Below are 23,422 nucleotides of genomic sequence, written 5' to 3'. Positions count from 1 at the left end.
ATCTAAAATCCATAAATAAATTAAGCATATTATATTATGGGTATGGAAAGTATACGAAAAATTCCGTGAGCCATTTATCTGTGAGCGTTAGGTCGGTGAGCAATTTGTCGCGGAACCTTACTCCAATCATAATATAAAACAGTTCGAGAAACATTGTAACATTTCGATAAGAAATTTAATGTTGTTTTTCCATCACAAGTGCAACACACAATTGACACGATCGTATTGCAACAAAACACTCGATTCATCACAACTCACTTGAATTCATCGAGGCCAACATTTGCGAGGAGTTGTTGGCCGACGAAGACAGCGGCGACATGGACATGGACATGGACATGGGGAGATCAACCGGCCCGACGATCGGCGGGGGAGTTTCGGCATCGGGAAACGTCACAACTGGTCCATCGTCGCATCCCGAAGTATCGGTCGCATCGACCAGATTCTCCATCGAATTGCGCAATCTGAAAATAGAATAAAATATGTACATTTAAAAGTTTGCTCGTGTTTAATTGACGGCAAATAAACTTCAATGCCAAATTGGCGTATCACATCAACGCTTTCAACAATGAAATCGAGCATTCTGTTGACCGACAAACAAAAATAGATTTAAAAACATAGAAGAGCCTTGTAAAAATACTGTTATCTATGTAGTGTAGTATTGCATACCGAATGATATAAATGTATGTCTCTTAATGTTTGCACAGTTTGTATATACTACATGTGTACATTTGTATAAATGTTCGTACATACATGTACATACGTTCAAACTAATTTTCATGGAATTTTCTGATTATTCGCGGGAAATTTGTGATTTATACATTACGAAGAAATGTTGTGTGTATTGAGTGTCTGTACAAATATGTACTCTCGACTGAATTTTCACAAAACGCTCGATCTGTCTCTCGGAGATGAAAATGTGGAAAACCGACGTTATATTTCGACGAACGACTGTAAATGACTAAATGATTACAAAACACAAAAAAAAAAATCTGTATGCAAAAAAACATTGTTTACGGTTCGCCACAGCAAATATGATAAAACACAGATGTCGATAACCATTGTTGTTTTTGAACAAAAACGTTAACAGTATATGTATATATTTCGTCTATTTGCATCATAAAATTGATCAGTAAACTTCATTGTTTTTGGAAAGACGCTTTTGCTTGATCGCATTCTACTTTTGTTTGGTAATAGATACGTATTATTGATTAAACCATATGCAATCGGAAAAGTTTTAAAATAAAAGTACATAAAATGTGATTGAATTATATTTTATTTTGATTTTAAAACAGAGGTTGGAAAGTTTACATCCGAATCTAGTAGAAAAGAACTATTTTAGACAAAAAACTGGAATCGAAATGTTGCCAAACTCTGGCGATAATGAAGTCCGCGTAAATGTTAATGTCACGACCGTCATATTCAAATTTACCTATGTGTGTTACAATTGCATGCATTAGTATACGTAGACGTCAAAAAATAACTCTTGAATAATTCAAATCGAATGCTAGAAACATCTAAAAAAAAATCAAAATTCATATACATACGTAGCATGCCAAAAAGCTGCTGTCTTTCCAAATATTTCCGATTAAATCGCGCTTGCAAAAATGTCAACATTGACCGACACTACACAAATCATAATTAGAATCGACGCGAAGCACACACTGTTCATACATAATAATATACATACATTTCGAGAACTTCCAACATGGCTGATGTCATTTTGACTGATGTCTGCTGCCGGCGATGTTTGATTTAAATGTAATATTTATCGGTAGTTGTGCGATTTTTAAAACACTTTATGAACTTTTTCGCGTCGCGGTTTGTATAAAAGATATGTACGTATGAGAGACTCGTTATCACCTTATCTTGGACAGATTTTTCATTTCAGAGATGGAGCTCTTCAGTTCGGACAAGTCCGACTTCATCGAGTTCGCTTTCATCTCTGACGAGGAGAGCGTCTGATGCCGCGAGGAAGCCACCCTACTGCTGCTGCTGGCACTCGTGTTGGACATCATCTATAAACAGAAACAACAGTCATCAATGTTGATCGTAGGCGGTTCGCAGGGGCGGCTGCGCCATTTTTCCCACCTTTCTTTCTAGACATTTCTTAAGGTGGTGAAATTAGAACACTTTACAAGGACCGCAAATATGACTGATGAAAAATCACAGGGGTATATAATCAAACAAGCAACTTATTTTTATATAGAATTATTTTATATGAAGTAAATAAATCCTTTTAAGTAAATTTTAAAATACATACATAAATGCGTAAAATAAAATAAATAAGGAGTATTGATAGGATTAAGTCAATACATAACATTGAGCAACAAAAAATCACGTTTTTAAGGGAAAAAATTTTTCGCACGGCTATGACATAAATTACACGACATATGTACATACATATGTCAAAACGACATTTAATGTCAAATTAATATCTTTAAAATAGCTCGCACGACCCAATCGGGGTCCGCCCGCCAAATCAAACGTCAAATGGGTTGCCAGTATAAAAAATAAAATTTGATAGGGAACTTGTTATAAAAACTAAACATTACATATAATTTTTTAAATGTAAATTGCTATATTATATTAAAATATATGGAAATTAGTAAATAATATATTAAAAAAATTATAAAATGTGATTAATAGTTCATTTCTGAGAACGATTTTGACATTGTACATAGGTTATGATGCATTTGACAGTTAGATGAAATTTCGCATCGGTTTTTATTCTAATCGCATCGCATTTACAACTAATAAATTGTAATCAATTATTTATTATTATTATTTTTTATAATAAATTCATTATCAAATTTTATTTTTGTTATTGGCAACCCATTTGATATTTGATTTGCCGGGCGTTATTCGTTTTTTAACTATCGGAGCGGAGATTAATCAATCTTTACCAAGTTTAACCGATTGAATTTGAATATAACAATAATTTTTGTTGGCTTGCTCCTGTTTAAGAGATATTCATGAGCGTTTAAAAAAATATTAAGTTTTTACAGGTTTTTGGTTTTTGTAGTCTTTAATTTAAAATTTAGTATTGCTGCGCCAAAAGTGAGTATTGAAATCAATAGTCGGATGCTAATTCTATTGATTGTTTTTTTTTTTTGATTTAAAATACGTATAATTAATTATCTGGCGAATTTTCAGTCAAAAATATTTTTGTAACATTATAAGCTAATTTATTACTTTACGACATTTATAAGAATTGGTTTGTGTAAAAAATGTAAAAAAGCATGTTTTTGACATTTAACATTCGCTAGATAATTAATTATAAGTATTTCAAAGCAATAAAAAATCACAATCAATAGAAAAAAACACCAGACTATTTATTCTAATACTTACTTTTGGCACAGCAATATTTTTTTATTTAGAAATTTTGAATTTTTAAAAATTGCATATATTTATAAAAACGCCCGTATCTCTTAAACGAGAGCAAGTTTCCGCTCCTGTAGTTTTTTTTTGTTGCTCGGTGCTATTCGTATGAAAACACACATATCTATCGAAAATTAATAGTATTTAATTGTACATTAAAATTTGAAAAAATATTTTATTACGAATACTAGCCAGCTTTGTCTAGCATTGTACGAAATTACTGGGCGTTGCTGGGTAGGGAAAAAAGTCTGCCAAAGAGCACCGACCCCTACCAAAAAGTATGAGTGGACAGAATAAATATTGAAACTCATCAAGTAAATATACAATGCATACAACAATGATAATAACGATGGAAAAATTCAAATATTGAATCAAAAATTCTTCTAGTATGATTTGAAATTCTAAATTGCATTATTATGCGAGTTTTATCAGTGTTTAAACAAACGGGCATATATTCTCGTAAGTTGTAAAAAGAAACTTCAACAGAAAATATATGTATATGTACGTCTTTAAGTGTCAATACGTTAAAATCCCTGCTTATTACGTACACAGACGTAAATTACGACCGCTGTGTGATTCAACTTTTCTATCTGTCGACGCTTGAAACTTTTTGGCAAACGTCGTCTTTCTCACTACTGCGTATTACTAAGACTTCTCAGGAATGTTAAAATGCGCTGAAATCACATTTCAAAATATCAGGAAAGCGCTCCACTTATCCAGAAGATGAGTTTTCGCAAAAGCGACCAGAGGTAACCCTGGATTACGAAGAAGGAAGCGAACCGTTTGATGAAATTGAGCAACGTCTTCTGTAATATCCCATGACAGGGCAATCGGTGAATCAACCCAGGGATAAAGATAGACAAGGCCATTAATCTGGCGCGACGGATTAGTCACACTTGTTGTCACTGGAGTTAATAGGAGACAGAGACAATAAATACTACAAGGAGAGGATGATGACTGTTTCGTCTGCTCCAGGAATACACAACCATACGAAACCACACACCCTCAGTCATTCATTCTTATTGAATCAAAATCATACGAGCATTTACATGAGTGATTCAAATATAACAATTGAAAAAAAAAATACTATGAATTCAAATCAGAAGGGGTTGTCGGGAATATTGAGTCAAAATACGTATGAAGGTTCATTTGAAAAAAACATGACTGAGAACTGATAAAAGACTCAATTAAATTTGAATAGGGGAAAAGAATAAGCTTCCAGTTAGAAATCTTCCCAGAACACTTTAATATAAAATTGTGAAAATGTTAGCCAGAAGATGAAGTGTTCGACTTCTGTTCTCGTAATCTCCGTATCTCTTTGGCAAAAATAGCGTGAAAGCGCTTCTCTAATTTAGGGTGAAACATCATCAACCTCCTCATCATAGATCTGGGAAACTTTTACACCTCATCATCACCGCGACGGCGACTGCGGAATATTTATTTCTGGATCATCTGGCGCCAATGTCGGACAGTTATCGGAAAAGCGTTCGAGCCGAGAGGCGGGAACCGACCAAAATACGGTTAATAAGAAAAAGGGGATTTGGCAACATCGACCGAAGTTCGGGGAATCGAACGACATCACAAGCTTTTTTAGTTGTAGTTCACCTGAAAATAGACCGTGAAAAAGATTACAGAACGAGGAAAACGCTATTCCGTTACCGAGCGTCAATTCTACCAGACGCGCTTTTTCCCGATGAGAAACAGGTAAATTTTCGTGTTTTTATTTTAATTGTTTTATTTTTCGTTTACACACACTCGTTGAAACCAACCCATATTTAATTAATAAACAAATTTATTTGATTCGTGAAATTTTAACCACACTATTCATTTTTAAAACAATAATATTTGATTAGTGATTAATGTATTTAAATGTTCGATTATTGGTAATGGACCGGGAAACTGATATTATACTTTTTTTAATGAAAATTATAGTGCAAAGCGATAGTATGTACCTTTTGCAGTGGATATAAATATGTACCAATAGACAATCGGTTGACTTGTATAATAAAATTCTAATGTATTATACATAAAAAAAAGAAAAATTGTATATAAAATTCAGTAAATTAAATTTTAAATAAAAAGTTTATAAATGTATGTCAAAATTATATTAAAAATTCATACATGCTTTTAATAATTTTAATTTATGTTCCTCATTCATACTAAATTAAACATCATTAAGCTTATAAAGTCAGTGATAGTACAGCCCCCAAGTTTTTGACGATCATTATGTATTTCTTTATATGTACCTACTTAAAACTGTATAAATTGAATTAAAAATTTAAACCACTAATTTAGAAACATTTTTCATACCCCTTGATAATTACAATTTATTGACGTATAAATAATACAATAATTACAGTGCGTGTCTAATTCAGTAATGAAAAAAATGTTATTAAAAATTGATATACGAAGTGCAATAAATTAAACGTAATGACATCAAATCCATTACCGTCACATAATTAATTAAACATTCGAGGAAAACTTTCATATAAAAATATAATTTCAACAAAGTTCAACTTTTCACCAATAGGTGTCGCTATACAGAGTTCAACACTCTTGCGGAAATTATCAGTGAATTTTCCTCGTATCATTTATTATTATATTTTCAAACGAAAAAATCTTACTAAACGTTCAAAGATAATTTTAACAGACACTAATATATGTAACTTGTCACATCGCCAGTCAAAATTATTTAAATTCGAAAATCACGACTCCGCCTACGATTTACCTAGCAATGACAAGATGTGACAAAACTGTCATCAATCAAAACCCTCTAAACACATCAATACAACAACCAGATAAGACAAATCATACTAAGAAGCGCGACGCGTTATAACAAAAGAGGCATTGTATACCGACACATACACAAACTCGAAAAAAAATAATAACAGTGGGAGATGTAGGAAGTGGCCATCGAGTCTGGCCGTCTTCGCAGATATCTCTTATTATTACGACACACGAAGATAAACAATGTCGAGAGGAGAGGCAACGTTATTTACAGTCAAGGTCGGTCCGTGTTAAAAGTTGGCAACATTCGACCGAACACCCACGATCCACACCACTCCAGGTGAACTCGACTAATAATACTACTACGGAATGACAGAACAAATATTTAGACTGGTGAAAAGAAGTCGAAGAAGAATACGCAAAATATACGAAAGAAGCTAAATCAAAACTACAATCTGTACAGACCTGGGAGGTTGAAGTTGTGACTTGAGCTTGACTAAACGTCGTCTGAGTGCTTGACAACTGGCTGGACAACTGGCTGGACAACTGGCTGGAGGCCAAACTGTTCTTCTTCAAGTTTATCATAGTTGTCGTCATGTCTTCGATTGATCCCAACTTCGTCGTGCCGAGATGATCCTGAAACAACGAAATCAAACTCCGTGAGTCCAATGATTGTGTAAACGTGTGACTGTTTAATTTACTGAGAACCTTCCAATGACATAATACTACGCATTCTGAGTATGAGCTTGAAACTGAGATAGTGGCTTGTTTGGAAGCGTTTTACTTCCTGATTACTCTTACGTAGCTATCCTCGTATAAATTTATCGCAGAGTTCACTAACGCTATTTATATATTCACTCGTGTAACCTTGGCCGTAGAATTTTTGCATCAGTGATTGCAGTTTACGTTAGAAGTAAGCCGCGTGTTACTATAATTAATTTAGTTCCTTCTTTTGTTGTTTATAATTAGCATATGTATATATACAGAGATAGTGGAATTGATAGAGCATTGAATTCATAAAACTAATTGCATATTCAGATTTCGATCTACAATTTATTTAATTTATCATATTTTCTGATTCAAATTTTAATCCATAATCAAAGAGACAATTTGTTCGCTGTAAAATTCACAATTTTCAACATACATATCTGAAATTACACCAATTTAGGTTAAACGTATTATATTATATATTTCATTTTACTATAGTATTATAACAGGTTGCCCCAAATTAATGGCCAAATTTGTCATAATTCACAGCACTTCGCCATCCACTACTGGATGAAAGCCTCCTCAACGCGCTTCCATTCGTCTGTTTTGCGCAATTGTCATCCATTTCACCCCACACATTTTCCTAATTTCGTTGATTCATCTTTCTTGCCGTGTTCCATTTACCATTTTACATACTCGGATACCATTCCAGCACTTCTTTTATCCACCTTTCGTCAATATCCAATATAAAAACGCCCGGGCAATGCCGAGTATCCTGGTACTCGGTATAACGTCACCTACTCCCCTTGTATCCTGCTCGCGCACACTAAGTAACGCTGTGCGACAAAAACAGGGAGAATACCACGGCAAGCCACTGGTACATATGTAGAACTGCCAATTTTTTTATCCGAGAAAATATTATCCTTACATTACCACAACACTATATTATCTAAAATTATAACGCAAAAAAATGATGAGGCAAATCTTGAAATCAAGTACTCCACTTGAAGATAAATAATATTTTAAACAGACAGTTCCATTGACACCATAATAAAGCGTAAGCATTCAAAATCAAAAAAAAAACCAACTACCAAAAGGAACTATCATCGATTTTTGACATATACATAATATAAACCATAATGTGAGGTGAATGGTTAAATAATACGAAACAGTCACGGAAATTACAGAGCACGTAAGCTTGCAAAAGTTAACGAGCGAGGTCGACAAGCTTTCAGTATGCACATTGCACGCTAAGAACATAACGGTACACCGAATGGGTTAACGCTGAAAGTGCAAAAAAATCTGATAAATGAAAACGCATTGACCTTTCCCATCGGCAGATCTTCCGCATTTCGGAAAAATGCCGTAATAATTCATCGAAATCGTATTAACACAGAGCTAACGAAAGAACGCTTCGTTAAATTAGCCGATTTTTACAAAAACAAAAACTGGGTGCGGTCTTGTATAATAAAAGTCCCGTGATCGATGTCGAAACAGGTAGAACGAGCTTAATACGGAATCATCACGGAATCGCCATCACTGATTGATAGCCTACATTGATTTTTGTTTTAATTACACTATAGGTATATATGTTTCAATAATTTGTAGACAAATGAATTGTAAAACTTCATTATTTTCCAAACAAATCGGATAAGCTTTGACTTTATATGGATACATTGGACACAAGTTTAAAGAAATAGTTTTCTTCCTTTGAAGACGTAACAACTAAAGTGAATTAATAAAACTTGGATACAATACATCCAATGGTTGCGTCAATGCTTACCACCAAGAGGTTGCCGGGTTCAAGCCCCGAGTTGACCTCAGTTTTAGTATTTCTGCAGTACTGCTTGCAAGACTTGGCTATTGTGACTTTAAGTCGATCGTTTCCTATCAGAGTTTGTCAATTTATCTGATTTCATTGTTGAAACGGCGAAAAAATCATCCTACCTACTATTTGTCACCACTATTTGAATATGATTTCAAATTTAAATATGTACAAGTTTAATACCATAGGTGTCACTCAGAGGCAGCTCTCAATGTCATCATGGTAAAATATATAGCTATATAAAAAAAAATAGAAATCAAACTTAAATTATTAATAAAGTCGCTTTCGGTTTCATCTGCAGAATTTGTCAATTTTTGGCAAGTCAAGTTGATAAGCCTGTGAGCTATATACTTGTATCATATCCTCGATATGAAACCAAACATACATCGAGAGCGATTAGGTAAAAAATACACATACATATAATCATCGTTTTTTAAGACGTTTTTTAAGACAAATATACACATCCACGACTTATTGCTGCGTTTCTTCCTATTTTTAGAAAGTATTTTACAACTGTTTTAACATATACCGGTGAGATATTAAGGTAATAATTACACACTAAAAAGTGCGGTACGGAACGTGCTTGTGGTTTCTAGCTGTAGTGGGCGTATCTTCATATCATTTTTAATTCGAAAGATCTTAAGTTTCTCTTACATTTCTTCAAATATGGGAATCACTGTCAAACCAATGTCAATAAAAGCTAGCTTTTTTTGAGCTAGCTAGAGCTAGCTTTTTTTGCATGTGAAAAATTATCTAAAAAAAAATAAGTGCCGCGTACCACTCCGTGTCTGCACTTTTAATACTAAGGGCCGTTTCAGACTAGCGTTTTATACGAGCGTATAATCTCGTTTTTTGAAGTGCATGTAGGCGCGTATAGGCGCGTCGTTTTCCATACGCGCAACTCATACGAGCGTAGATGCGCTTATAAGCTCGTATTATCCATGTTGATACTAAATCACCACTACCGGTTCGAGCGAAAACGCCGGAATAAGCCCGTGTACGCGCGTCCGGTTTTTTGAAGCGCGAAAAGTAGCGCGAGTGTAAGCGCGTAGGCCGAAACGACCGTATACGCGCAGAAAAAAACGCTAGTCGGAAACCGCCCTAAACATATGAACTCCGACCGACTCAATGTGCATACCCGATCGATTTTACACCGCGAATTCATGTAGATGCAAACTACGTGGATACATTTTGTGCATACAAGACTCACTTCACAAACAATTTTTAAGATGCAAAAGAAGATTAGTCATATTAAATCAGCAACGATTAAAATAGCAAATGCACGAAATTTCTTATCATTTCGAATACAAATGTGCTTAGTTGGCGGGAAAAACGTTTGCGGTCTACGTCCATCGTGCCATTCATGAATCGTGCACGTACAAGTAACACCTCACAATTGGCAGATCCTTGTAACGAATCGGGGAGGGAGGTCGGGTTTCCCGCTCGTGAATCACGAATGATTGCTAAACAATGACATGTGCAATTGCGGATCTACAATCAACGTACGGGTCAATAATTGGAGCCAATTGGAATGGTCACCGATGTCAGGCCGATGACCCACCTCAATTACACACCTACGTGCTCGTGTGTGTCTCCTGAAATACTTTACGAGGACAATAAAATCGTTTGCGTAACAATCTCGGTGCAGCTTGCAACGTTTGCGTGACCCGAATGAGTCACGATAATGTACGTGACCGTGAACTGCTACTGGTGCCCGTCGACTTTCTGGGTACCACATCTGATAAGCTTTTGTCGTTGCGGAATGTGCATTTTCTGCACTGTGCACGATCTTTTCTGCTTTCTAATTCGATTCCATTAATCATTTTGATCGATAGTGTCAAAGGAGTGGTGGAAGTTTCGCATTGTACTTGTCCGATGTTATTGACGATGTGTTGTTTACATTTTGACAGGAGTGTTTTGTGAAAGTTTCAAATACTCAGATGTCATTTGAATCAAACGCGATGTATCAAATTTGCTTTAAAATTGTACAAAAAAGTTGTTGTATATATCAAAACGATAATCCACGTCAGATCTACATATGATGTGATAAATTAGATTATTTTGCATCAAATAATCTAATTGTGACATGCGTTATAAATATTAACACGTGTAAATACTATGTAGTATATCATATCAAACATCCGATCCTTATCTCTACAATATTTCATTCATAACAAATTATGTGTATAATTTATCGTACAATTTTCCAGTTATAGTAATAGCATCTAGCTCACCTGAAGGTCTTTATAAAGAAAAAGAAAAACATCAAGTATGACACATGAATGAATTTAAAACATCAGAAATGAAATAAGAAGTCTCACTTTTCAATTCAAACGAAACAATAAGATGTCACATACGACAAACAAAGATAACCGAAGTTTGCAAACACAAACGTTATCTCAAGCACGAGAAAAAACATATAAATACCAATTATGAAGAGCACTTTTCATGCAGGGTTGTGGAATCAGAGATGTCAAAAATTTGAGCAACTCCGATTTTGTTAAAACCGAATTTTTTTTACCTAATAATGTATGTACATATTTACTAACTAAGAGTGGCTTAACAATTCCTAATGTAAGCAGATCTGAGAGTGTTTCTACATTTACCTTTTTCTCATGCTTAGGTTAAATTGAGAAGAGGCCTGTGATAGGATAATGTGTAAATTCGACACGTTTTATTGAATTTTAGATTGATTTTGTTTAAAAAAATAACGTTTTTATACGTAGAAATAATTCTGTGAGCTTTATGTCGTGCGCCTTGAGTCGTTGCTTGTTATGAGTCGTTATATTTAAAAGTTGCGAAAGTCCAATTTTTAGTTCTAACTCTATATCTGTTTGGCGTAGTTCACTAATTGTTATCAGTTAATTAATTGTTATCAATTAATTAATTGATATAACTTAATTAATTGTTATCACTTAATTAATTTTTATCACTTAATTCGATAGTCCAGAATCTCGGAAAAGCAGAATAAACGTATTACAGGCTACCAGTATTTTTAAATATTTTTAACCGCAAAATATTATATTTAATGATTTAGTGGACTTATGCCACTTTGAAATACAACGGCTCATAGATATACATATAATATATAAAAAATAAAAATATCGAAATAATAAAAAGTTTAATTAGAATTTAATGATTATATCAACTCGCTATAAATACATATATGCTGCACTTTGTATTAGTACTACAAATATATTCAAAAATTAACCCAATGGAAAAAAAATAAAATCGAAGTCTAAGTCGACTCCACAGCCCTGGTATAAATGTCAACATAACTATTATGTATCATATACTGTTTTTAGCATAATCACTGTAGTATGACACAAGATCTACTACATACGTCTGAATGCAGTGCGAGCTCGAATCATTGATGGAACATCATCAAAATTGACACGCTGACCCAATGATGGTCCGTCACGATGACGACACACGCGGACAGGGCTCATTCAAGTGTGAGAGAGATAATCACACAATAATAGCCGGTGTGTGGTGGTATACACACACGGTCGATGATGGTGTGATGATGATGAGCCGCCTATAAATAGTGTGTCGTCGTGTGTTGCCGTCGAGCGGTGTGACCTGTTGCGTCAGTGTCGTCACGGATCGTCATCGCAGTGTTGTGTGTGACTCAGATACCCAGAACATGTAAACAATGACGCATTGACCGACACCAGAGCCAATGGTGGTTGCCCCCTAAATTGACGCCAACAGACAGATGGACAGACGAACGGAAAGGATGTGCCACACTAGCGCCAAACGGGAGCATGGCCCAGCATACTAATTGGGTCACGCGCTGGGGATATCCTGAACCTTTATTGGTCTATTGTGTAAATCCGATAGGACTTTCTAATTTTATTTTATACGTATTCATTATTCGATGCATTATAATTGTTGATTCAATTTGTATGCCTTCGAAGCATTGGCGGATTGGGCCACCGGGGAGACGGAATTTCTATTAGAGTTTCTGATCTATTGAATTGTATTATCAATATTCAAAATTTCTCAGAGGTTTGGTTAGGTTAAGGATAGTTGACAAAGCTTCAAATTACGGGACCGGAAAATTGGAAAATATTACGTATTTCAGTCTCTATTAAAAAAAATTTCATCATTTGAATTGGCTACTCATATTTATGGCACACCGACAAAGCCACGCACGACAATACCGCGCCGACAAAACCGCGCACGATATTGTCGCGCCTACATATGTATATGTATATATTAAATCACACATGTAGATGCAAGTGTCGACAGTAGTTGAACAAAAAATCGAATGAACATTCAGATAGATAAGAAATAAGCAACATGAAAAAACATGGTAACGTTTAATTGATATGTTTGATATTTTCGTACGTACTTAATGAATGCAGTTTAATTAAAAAAATTGAAAAAAATTTACGTAGTGTCGATAAGAATTTCAGTAACCGATACTAAGTTTCGGTTCGATAGGACTAACGGTGTTGAAAAAATCCCCAAAATACACAGACACACACACATTTTTTCTAGATCATGAAAACGTGATCAGTAATCGATTCTGAGTTCGAATCAGTCAAAATCTCGAGTTCGAATTTTCGTATGATCACAAAACTTCTTCTATTGTTACTACGTACATAGATAAAGTAAAAATCTATAATATTATCTCGATAAATATAGTATAGGAACGAAAATGTGCATTTTTTGTTGCAAAATACGCATATATAATAGATAAGATACAACGACTTATAAATAGTGGTACTAGTAGGTACAAGGTACTTATATGTAGTATACATAACACTATTATGATGACTGCAATTAGCTAATCATCAACTGAAGTTATCGATGAAAATGTCTGAGAAGCAGTAATAGTAATAGACTTAAATTATAATAATGAAATTAAAAGCACATTGCGCAAAAAAATTACAAGCAGCAAAAGCACATTTTCCACCATTTTCCTATCCCACATACGATTCACCGAAATTAGCACACAATAGCCTACTCCATAGCTTCGCAACATGATAAGAACAAGTTTATACGCATTTCATAATCGATAATCTCATTGTTATTGACCAACAATGCCCGCGACACGTACGAATTTCCTCGTTTGCATTACATTACATCCCACATGAAACTCGAAACGACGAAAGCTCGACACTGACGCGATCTTATCGACGAACAATGCCAATAATTTGCATATTTATATATGAAGAGTATTGCCTATAATATCGGCTATGACGCTCACAGCCACGCACGTATAAATAAAATAAATTTCTCGTTAAATTATAATATTATACGTAATATGTATGCAAATCGCGAAGACGAGTCATTAACTGGTTTTTCACACTTCGTGAATTTACGGTCGTTTATCTTCTACACAAACGTATTCTATTAAAGATTAAAATCAATACAGTTATAATTCCATTCAATATCATATATTTAGATTTGTATGTTTATATATGTAAGTATGTGCTATATTCCATTTTAGTAGCCTTTGCAAACTCCAAATCTCGATTATTATTGGTCTAAAATTTTGTTATGTTCTTATATTATACATACGTATATGCAAACATCAACATGTGTGATTCCTATATTATAAGCTGACCAATAAGAATCAAGTATTTTCTTCTTTATTGAAAACAGTCATGAAATGAAATATACATCGGTTGTTTATTTTTCTGAAGCGTCTGAAATTAAGAGTAGTTTGTTTTTAATTTATCATGCAAAATCATGGTCAATGTGCGCGTGAAGCAGTTTTGATTTTATATAAAAAATTCAGACGGCAAATAAAATAAAATTAAGCTAAATATAAAAAACATGGAAAATTATTGATTTTTTTACAAATAAAAGGAATTTATTTGTTAAAAGATTTACACCCGTTCCGGAATAGATTCGGTTAAATCTAAGTATAGCCGTTGAGTTATGCTAGAAAAAGTTTTGGAAAAGGTCGTGTTTGAAAATTACGATGTTACATTTGTATGGAAATCAGGTATAATAATCGTTATTTTTAATTTACAAAATACACTAAATTATAATGTCCATATAAATTCCTGTCGCAATTTACAGGCATCGAATAAAATTTAATGAATATCGATTGTTTTCAGCGTGATTTACATAGTGGACCCCATTTTATTTCATCGTACGACATGTGATATTTCAACGGAATTTTCCAATAACGCTGATGAAACGTATTGATTTCAACCGCTGTTTGAGATTTAAGAAAATCGTTCTGACTAAGCATCGATGTTCGTTTGCATAAATTTGTACGGATCGAAGTCGTTATAGCTTGACAGATGACCTGAATAATAATTTTCATAAAATGTCACAACACGGTTAAGGCGTTAACCCTTTGCATCCGAAAACACGACTTTCGATGTACGACAATAAAAAAAAACTAATCTAACGTTCTAATTCGACCTATTCACAACCCGATGTCGAATTTGTATAAACATCAACATCATTCACACCATGATTAATCGTGTCGTTGCTTTCGCTCCATGACCGGTTTCTAGCACCTTTTAGGCGTTAAAATTTTTCAAAATAACGATCGTGAAATCGAAAAAATAAACAACCGTCGACCCAATCGATATAATTTATTGACAATAATTTCGCCCCTCGTTTGAATAAATCGTGATGAATTTTAATTCGTTGAATGAATGAATTCGTAAATATCAATAAAATAAATCAGATTATCAATGACGATAAGAGTGTCGCAAAAAACATATGTACATATAGAAAATGAGGCAATTTTGATTTATAATGCGTAATGAAACACAAACTTTGACACGATATAATGCATCATTACTGAATGGTAATGTCTGTGATAAAAATGTAAACAATTTGCATATTTGAAAATATTGATGTTTTTTTAAATAAATTATTATAAGTCGCATCGATAAGTATTTACAGAATCAAATTATACTAGGTATGATGTTTGCACAAATGAAAAAAAAAACGTGCCAAATTTTCGACGCAATTCACGTAGTAATCGAAAATGAATAAATAAAATGGTGTATTTCAATTTATCATTACACACGAAAATGAGCAACATTAGAATATTAAAAATCACACAAACATACATACAATTATTTTGAGATGTTCCTAACTAACAAAATCACTCTTTTTGGGCTAAAATTTGTATAGGTGTATGTTTTGTAGATAATGGAAAGATGAAAACAAAAAAATGTCTGAATGGATTTAAATATAGAAACTAACAGCTTTTTGAAGATGAAGACATTCGTGTGTCTCGCATTCCATGGACCGCAACACACGCAAACGTGTCCATCAGTGAAATCTCTCTGTTTTCATCGCACAGCCTCACTTAGGTGTGCGCGAACAGGATACAAGGGGACTCGGTACGACGTCACTTACATATGTAGTCCCCTTGTATCCTGCTCACGCACACGTAAGTAAGGCTGTGCAACAAAAACAGGGAGATTTTCACGGCACGCCACTGGTCTTCATCCTCAAAGAGCTGGCAATATCAGAGACTCCAGGAAGAATTTGTAGAAAAAACTTTCTATGAAGCACTACATAGTTACCGAAACATTAGAGGGAAGGCGAGCGAGAGGACAGATGGTCAGATCAAATTAAAGAATTGGCGGATTTGTCTCTAAAAGCTACTTTAGACTTGGAACAGTACCGGGGGGAGTGGAGGCAGTTCGTCCACCGGATCCCAGACGATATAAATGACCACGATACGATCAGAATTGAGCAAACGAGACAGAAGAAGAAAATATAAGTAAAGATTGATATGACAAGATAGGCTTACCTGGAAGAGAGGAATATGATAAGAAGAGAAATAAAATCAAAACCACACATATTGGAAGAAGACACTCACAATCGAAATTAAAATAGCACACTATTTAGAACGAATTAAGTTCACGTCTGTTAACAATACGAACACATACACACAGAGAGTACCATCAATTAAGAAGGTGGGACAATTCTAGGAAGGAGCGTCTGAAACCCACCATCCGCCGACCAATTCGTCGAACCATTCATTGTCCAGCACAATTGTCAGACTAATTGACTTAGTGTGGTATGCCCGATGCAGCAGAAGCAACAGCAGCAGCAGCCACCTCTGACCCGGCCGATCCGAGATAAACGAGAGTGGCTCCTATCGCAAAACTCCTTTGTAGAAGCGACATGTAGCCGCCAGCTAATTAGCTGTCACTCTTGGCAGCTGACAAAAAAGGCGCGCGCGCGTTACAATTTGGCAGCTCTCCTTTATTATTACTGCGTCGCTCCATTATGCAATCCCGCTAACGGTCCGCTAAAAAGTTTTTACACACCTTTTGAACTTCCTACAAACGTAAATATGTACGTACGTATTAATACGATGGTCCACGTCTTTGCTTTGTGTTCTGTGGAATGTTCGTCGGAACTGCGACACCGAGTGCTTTCGTTCGAGTTGAGTAACCTCGATGAACCCGTCGAACGATAACGACTCGTTTTAATATAATAAACAACGTTTTTTTTTCCGGATTAATCGGAGGCAATGGGTCAAACGGTTCCAAAGTATTATGTACCTAACATTGCAATATATGTATGCATGTACATATTTGTGTACTAAGGTAATTTATGTAATGTTGTACAATGACATGTTTCTTAAATAAATCAAGAACAATAGCCGATAATACAGGAAAGTTGCTACGTATGTACATATGTATGATCCATTATATTTGAAAGTGGTATAAATCCACTTTTCTTCAATTCAAGAAATTTTTCGCAAAACATTAAATATAGCGTTTAACAATATTTAAGAATACTGGTGGCTTGTAATACGTTTAATCTCCTCTTCCGAGATTCTGGACATATCGAATTGAAAGAAGTGATAACAATTTGTGAATTAAATCAAACAGAAATGGTGTTTTTGGAACTGAAATTGAACTTCCGCCACTTTCAAATATAACGGCTCATATGTTGTTTATACCGATACCGACAAAATATATATATATGCATTAATATTAATTGAAAACGTATTCATATGAATCTTTCTTGTACAAAGTAGTGACTATTAAATTTAGTTTGTTTTCATTTCGTAAAAATTTGTGAGTATTATGCAGAGTTACGCTAATGTGAACAGAGCTTTATGAAAAACGTGTATCATTTATCAAACAAATAAGAGAAATATTTTAAACTTTGCATAATATAATATTAGACACGATATTCGCCCACTCTCATATGTAATACTTTATCTTTGTTTTAAAGAACAGGCATCATAAATATACATACATACACATTTGCTAAACACGTCACAATAATTCACGAGAAAAATAGTTCAAATCCTACTAAAATAATAACAAAAAGCTTTTTCATCATATAAATATATATCTATGTACACAACAACAACAGGTTTTGACTTATTTTTAATTCAACATAAGATGTAGACAGTTTTTTATGACATTATTGTATGCTGCCATAAATACTTAATAGTTTCGAACATTTCACAAATGCAGATGGACGTAGTGTTACAAAAATATTCTAAACAACATTATAGTTTGTTGACAATAATGTTTTTATATAACCCACACACCAACAGAAACAATGTATCAACATATTGGAAGAACACAAATGATCGTTTGTTTCATATGTACATACATATGTATGTATAGAAAACCCTCTTCGATGGTACAATAAGCTTGCAATTCTAAACGAAACACACAGGTACTACACAGAAGTGTTAAATATAACTAAACACAAAACGAGATTCTAAGTAGAACGTATGCAAATTCCACCAGCACGTTATCCCGCTAATAGCACGAGCAATGTAACCTGAATAGCCTGATCCTCCATATCTTCGCAATCCCCGTGCAAAGCATTGAAATGCAACACCGCCCCTTCTGAACTGGTCCACCGAATACCGACACAATCGTTCCGTATTTTTGCACAATAATGACAACGTTCGAATTAGATTTGTCCGTAGAGCGGTCCACGACACGACTGATGGTCGACTGACTGACTGGCTGACTGACTGACTGACTCCGGTAGTGAATGAAACGTCAAGGCCCGACCGACCGTGTGTCGCGTGTTGTGCAAATTGCACGAGCGAGAGACACCACATGCCAGCATCAAAAATACAAAGGCATGGCCGGCTCCGGATCGATGGGTAGGTCTGTGCGATCTATTTGTGTTGCATTCGGCCACGGAGCACAAACTTGGCACAAAGTGACCCAGCGCAAGGGGTTTTCCTGGACCCGATCCAACGCTGATAACATTTGATATCCTCGGAACTGCGAGAAATGGCGTGATAACGTGCGTGCTTTTGAGCAGTGAAGACACATTGCTCCAAGCAGTTCATATCGATTCATACATAACAAGTACAATAGAACCCACAACAGACTGCATTCCAACACTCACTGATATTGTAAGTATGAAAACGGTATGCGCAAAAATTGCTACAAAACTCTCAACACTACTACCTATACATATAAACTCCAATTATATTTAAATGCATATAAAAGAGTTTTTTTACTTATAAACTAATAGTGGTTTTACCCGGCTTCGCTCGGTATTTTTAATATAAACCGCTTAAACATGGCTAATCTAATAGTAAAAATTTTATTAAATTTATTTTGAATAGTTTTATTTTATTTAAATATTCATTTTTTTTATTGAATTTAACGTCACGAATTTTACCACCCAACCTTACATACATACATACATACAAAGTCTATCGAAATTATATATGTAATAGTTGTTTTACCCGGCTTCGCTCAGTATTTGTAATTATAAACAGCGTAAACATGGCGAATCTAATAGTAAATATTCATTTGTTTTTTTGATTAAATTTATTTGAATCGAAAAAAATATAAGATTCAACCAATTGAATTGTCGTCATAGAAAATTTGTATTGTTTACGAAGTTCCCAACCAATGCTACTTACATACAAGGTCTCTTCCGAAATTATATATTAGTTTAGATATATTTCGACCGCTTGTACGAGCAAAAAGCAAGCAATGAAAGCATATATATATTATTATGTGGTAAAGCCAACTTCTTCTCCAAAAATATTTTACAAAAAATCTCACTAATGTAAAAATGTAATGTAAAGTTGTGTTATAATAATGAGATCAAATCATACTAATAAAGGTTAGCCCCATTCTACATAAAGCTGCAGTTTATATATATACAATAGTAAACAATCTACATACAACACTGGTCGCCACGCGGGCTTTTTTCGGGCGTAGTTTATATTTCCAGTATTATCCTATTGGCCTATTTTTTATCTATAGATGCTGTGGACAATTGTTTTCAATACAAAATATGATATGTATGATAAAATAAATCAATAACAACGTAAATATGTATTTTTGTGTTAAATATTGTAGATAACATCCATCGTTTCCCTCTTTTCTTTGTCGGGGAGGTTTATACCTACTTTTGTATTTAGGTTTGCACTTATATTTAACAAAATAAGTCCGTCCGTTCCTTAATAAACATTATTCATCCTTAATTAGTCGAAAAAAAATATTCTCGCCCAAAATATAGACTATGCCCGAAAAATCCGGCGTGGCGACCACTGATCTACAATATAATGTATACAGTATAAAGCCCAAGCATGTTTATATTCAATGCGCACATAAATTGTAGGTAAAGTAGAGTAGCACTAAATTATATTTACAAATAAACAGTTATACTCGAATAGCTCTTGATTCGGGTTAAAAAACCAGGTTCTATTGGGTTAGGTCACCGACACGTCACTTTTGCTAATATGTATTTTCAAAACTAAAGTTCGAGATGAAAAATATCTCTACTTGTTAAATTTGAAATCCATCAACTTCACATTGATTGAAGCTATTTAAAAATCGTCAAGTGTGCTAAATACGTTTTGCATAAAGGCATCCTTATGCTTCAATGTACAATGTGAAAAACTTATGCAAGGTCAACGAACTAGAACCGGTACAAACTTATCTTTTAATAGACCTATACCTATACTATACTGGCATCTCGCGAAAAAAGGATCACTTCAGCCTAAATACTTCTATATACACATATATTAATACGAAAACACACACATTTTTAAGCATATAACCATTTGTAAAATATCGGTACATCTTTATAAAAGTGAAACTGTTGAACCATACTTAACTTTTATACACAGCCGACATTCAACATTGTCTTTATTACGACATCAATCTTCATAACACAGTTTGATTAACCATAATAAGTGCACACACAACACACATTACATATTATACATACATAGAACGTTTTCAGATGGGATCAAACAAACAAACACAACATACATTTCAAAGAAAACAATCGCGCTACGAGCCGGTGGCGGTAATAAAAACAAAAATAACACGGAGCATAAATATAAAACACAAAATTCACAACGGTGCGCGAAGGTCATCATCAAAGATCAAATCCATTCAGTACCGCAACACGTACGAAATAATAAATCGAAGCAATTGGACGAGGTATTCAATACACAAAACATATTTGAAGTATATACGTGTATGTATGTATGTATATATGAAGCGGCATAGGAATTTCCCAGTGTGATTTCAGCCGTCATCGAATGATGAGTGACCTTTCTGAACTTGTGACTTACTCGATACGAGGGCGAGCACCCGACCGGAGACATGGAGACGCGCATCTGCTTTATTTGTGAGGTTTATCCGGAGATGGAGCGCGGCATCCGGCTCCGAGGACGGAAAACGGGCACGATTTCGGCATCCGGCTCTAAGGACCGAATGTTCCGATGCTGGTTGGAGGTCGTCTGTGCGAGAGTCCTGCCACCTTTGAAAGTTTTCCACGTGTACAAAACCGTTTTTGGGGCGTGTGGTACGCGTCGAGCGACCGCAAGAGTGCGACTACAACTGGCGCTAGCAGCTGCGCAACCGGAACTGGTTAGTGCGCATGCGTGGCGCGCGTACGTTTGCGCGCCAACTCCTCCTTGTTCGATTCTTATATGCCGCCCCGTCTTGAGGCAAAATCCAAATAATAAATGCGGTGATTCATTCATTGATAATGGAGACGAGGTGATTTTGAACAGACAATTTAAAACAGGAAAATTCATATTGGTCATTCGAAGTATATATGTACATACGTTTGTTTGTTGTAACGTGTATGTCATACGACACGATATAAAAACAGGGATTTTTTTTGTCCTGGATATGTATTAAATTCGTAAGCCTCCTATTGATGACTCGAAACGCGTTAAAGTCGAACTAGTCACGGATTTGAAATTTGACTTTCAATTTCTAATGTACATATATAAAAGTCGTACATTTTTATATATTATTAACCCTTTGAGTGCTTACGTCTGTGCTGTTTTCCAAAAAAATTTCCAACTACAATTACATATTTAGAAATCCAATAGAAAGCAGATATAAAAATTGTAACTAAACCCTAGATAACTACCGACGAGGATTTCGAGTTTTGTAAAGGTGTGTTTAGACTCTCTAATATATCTTGCAACAATATAAAATAAACAAAAGAAGTCTTTTAACAAATGTATTTTTCTAAAACTAGTTCCATCTTCTTCATTGTTGTTAAAATTAATGCTCACAATCAAAATGAAAAGACACAATCTAAAATAATCGGCAGTTAGGGATTTCCATCGAGAAATTCTGCAATGGTTATAAATTCAAAAATTCCGGTGTAAACCATTCTTTATTAACATTGACACGGATTAATCGACCCATTTTCAATACATTTTTTTTCAATGCTACCTAGAAAGACTTAGCGGGTAGTATTCTTGTTTTTTTTTACATACTCAAAAAACAACGCCAATCGACGTATTTCAGGCCCATGGTCTTGTTGGCAAAACGCCGATCGGCGTTGATCAGCATTCAAAGGGTTAAACAGATTGCGATGAAACTTTTTTTTCTAATAATGCAACCGATGATCTATAAGTATTTCAACAGACCTGTCACTATTCATTTGGTGGCATATTTTTTTACAATTTGCGATTAATGCTTAAATTCATAATATACGCACAGTTGTATTTATTTCCTCAATTGTATCTGCTTCCTTATAATTGTCATATTATATAATATAATTTTTAATCTATCTATAATATATACATACATACACTTATACGTAGTATCAATGGATTAAGAGTATGTATGTGTGTGTGTATTTTGGAGATAATTTGTTTTTATTAGTTATGTTATCTTTGAATTGTATGTATGTATTTCATAAGTTGTGTTAGGAAGTACATTATAATGGGTATTCTATTCTATTTGCTACAAAAAGCTAAAATGAAACATGAAAATTCTAATACTATTGAAAAAAAAAATAGAAATTGAACGTATGGGTAAATAATAGTGTCCGTGGAAATGTGCCAGTGTCAATTTTGGGGAAAACTCGGTGTTTTGGTTTTTTTTTTCATATTTATATGTGTACATACATACTTAAAATATCATAACACTGACAAAGATAATCTATTATAATAATATTTGATCAGCGCTTATTAAATAAATAAAATGTGTGTAAGAAAATTCTATATGTTTGTGTAAAGATATGTTATCTAAGAATCACGTTGTAGAAAAATCCAATTAGACCAAATAGAATTGGTGGAAAATCGGGAAAAGTTTATATTAGAATCTTTTTACGATATCGAAATCTAATAAGATTCTAAATGGCATTTTTATATTTTATGCTCGACTCTGTTTTTGGGCCCGCAAACGAATATTGAAATATAAAAATATTTTTAAAATTTAAATAAAAATACGAAAAAATGTCTAGTATAGGTATTTAGCCCTCGTCCTTTTTTGGATACTAAAATTATGAATACTCTTGTATTAGTGCATATGTTAAATTACTGCATATGTACATATGTATGTTGATAAGTTAGGC

The 23,422-nt window shown here is 34.3% G+C and overlaps 1 protein-coding gene across 3 annotated transcripts in view; it reads right to left on the bottom strand.

Moving 5' to 3' along the window:
• The window catches only part of Sarm (sterile alpha and armadillo motif), a 112,150-nt gene that overhangs the window by 12,747 nt on the left and 75,981 nt on the right, over nt 1–23,422 (bottom strand). For 2 of the 3 annotated variants that reach the window (XM_077436799.1, XM_077436800.1), the window contains exons 2-4: nt 6,571–6,741; nt 1,861–2,015; nt 259–461 (exon numbers count right to left, since the gene is read on the bottom strand). In XM_077436799.1, coding sequence (XP_077292925.1) covers nt 259–461; nt 1,861–2,015; nt 6,571–6,741 — 529 coding nt within the window. Of the gene's footprint in view, nt 1–258; nt 462–1,860; nt 2,016–6,570; nt 6,742–21,170; nt 21,441–23,422 lie in introns of those variants that run through there. The other variant, XM_077436801.1, reaches the window with a different exon arrangement.

The sequence above is a fragment of the Arctopsyche grandis genome, chromosome 8 (genome assembly GCF_051622035.1).
Source record: "Arctopsyche grandis isolate Sample6627 chromosome 8, ASM5162203v2, whole genome shotgun sequence".
Lineage (NCBI taxonomy): Eukaryota > Metazoa > Arthropoda > Insecta > Trichoptera > Hydropsychidae > Arctopsyche > Arctopsyche grandis.
The sequence above is the reverse complement of the archived record's forward strand: the minus strand, read 5'-3'. Positions and strand labels throughout refer to the sequence as shown.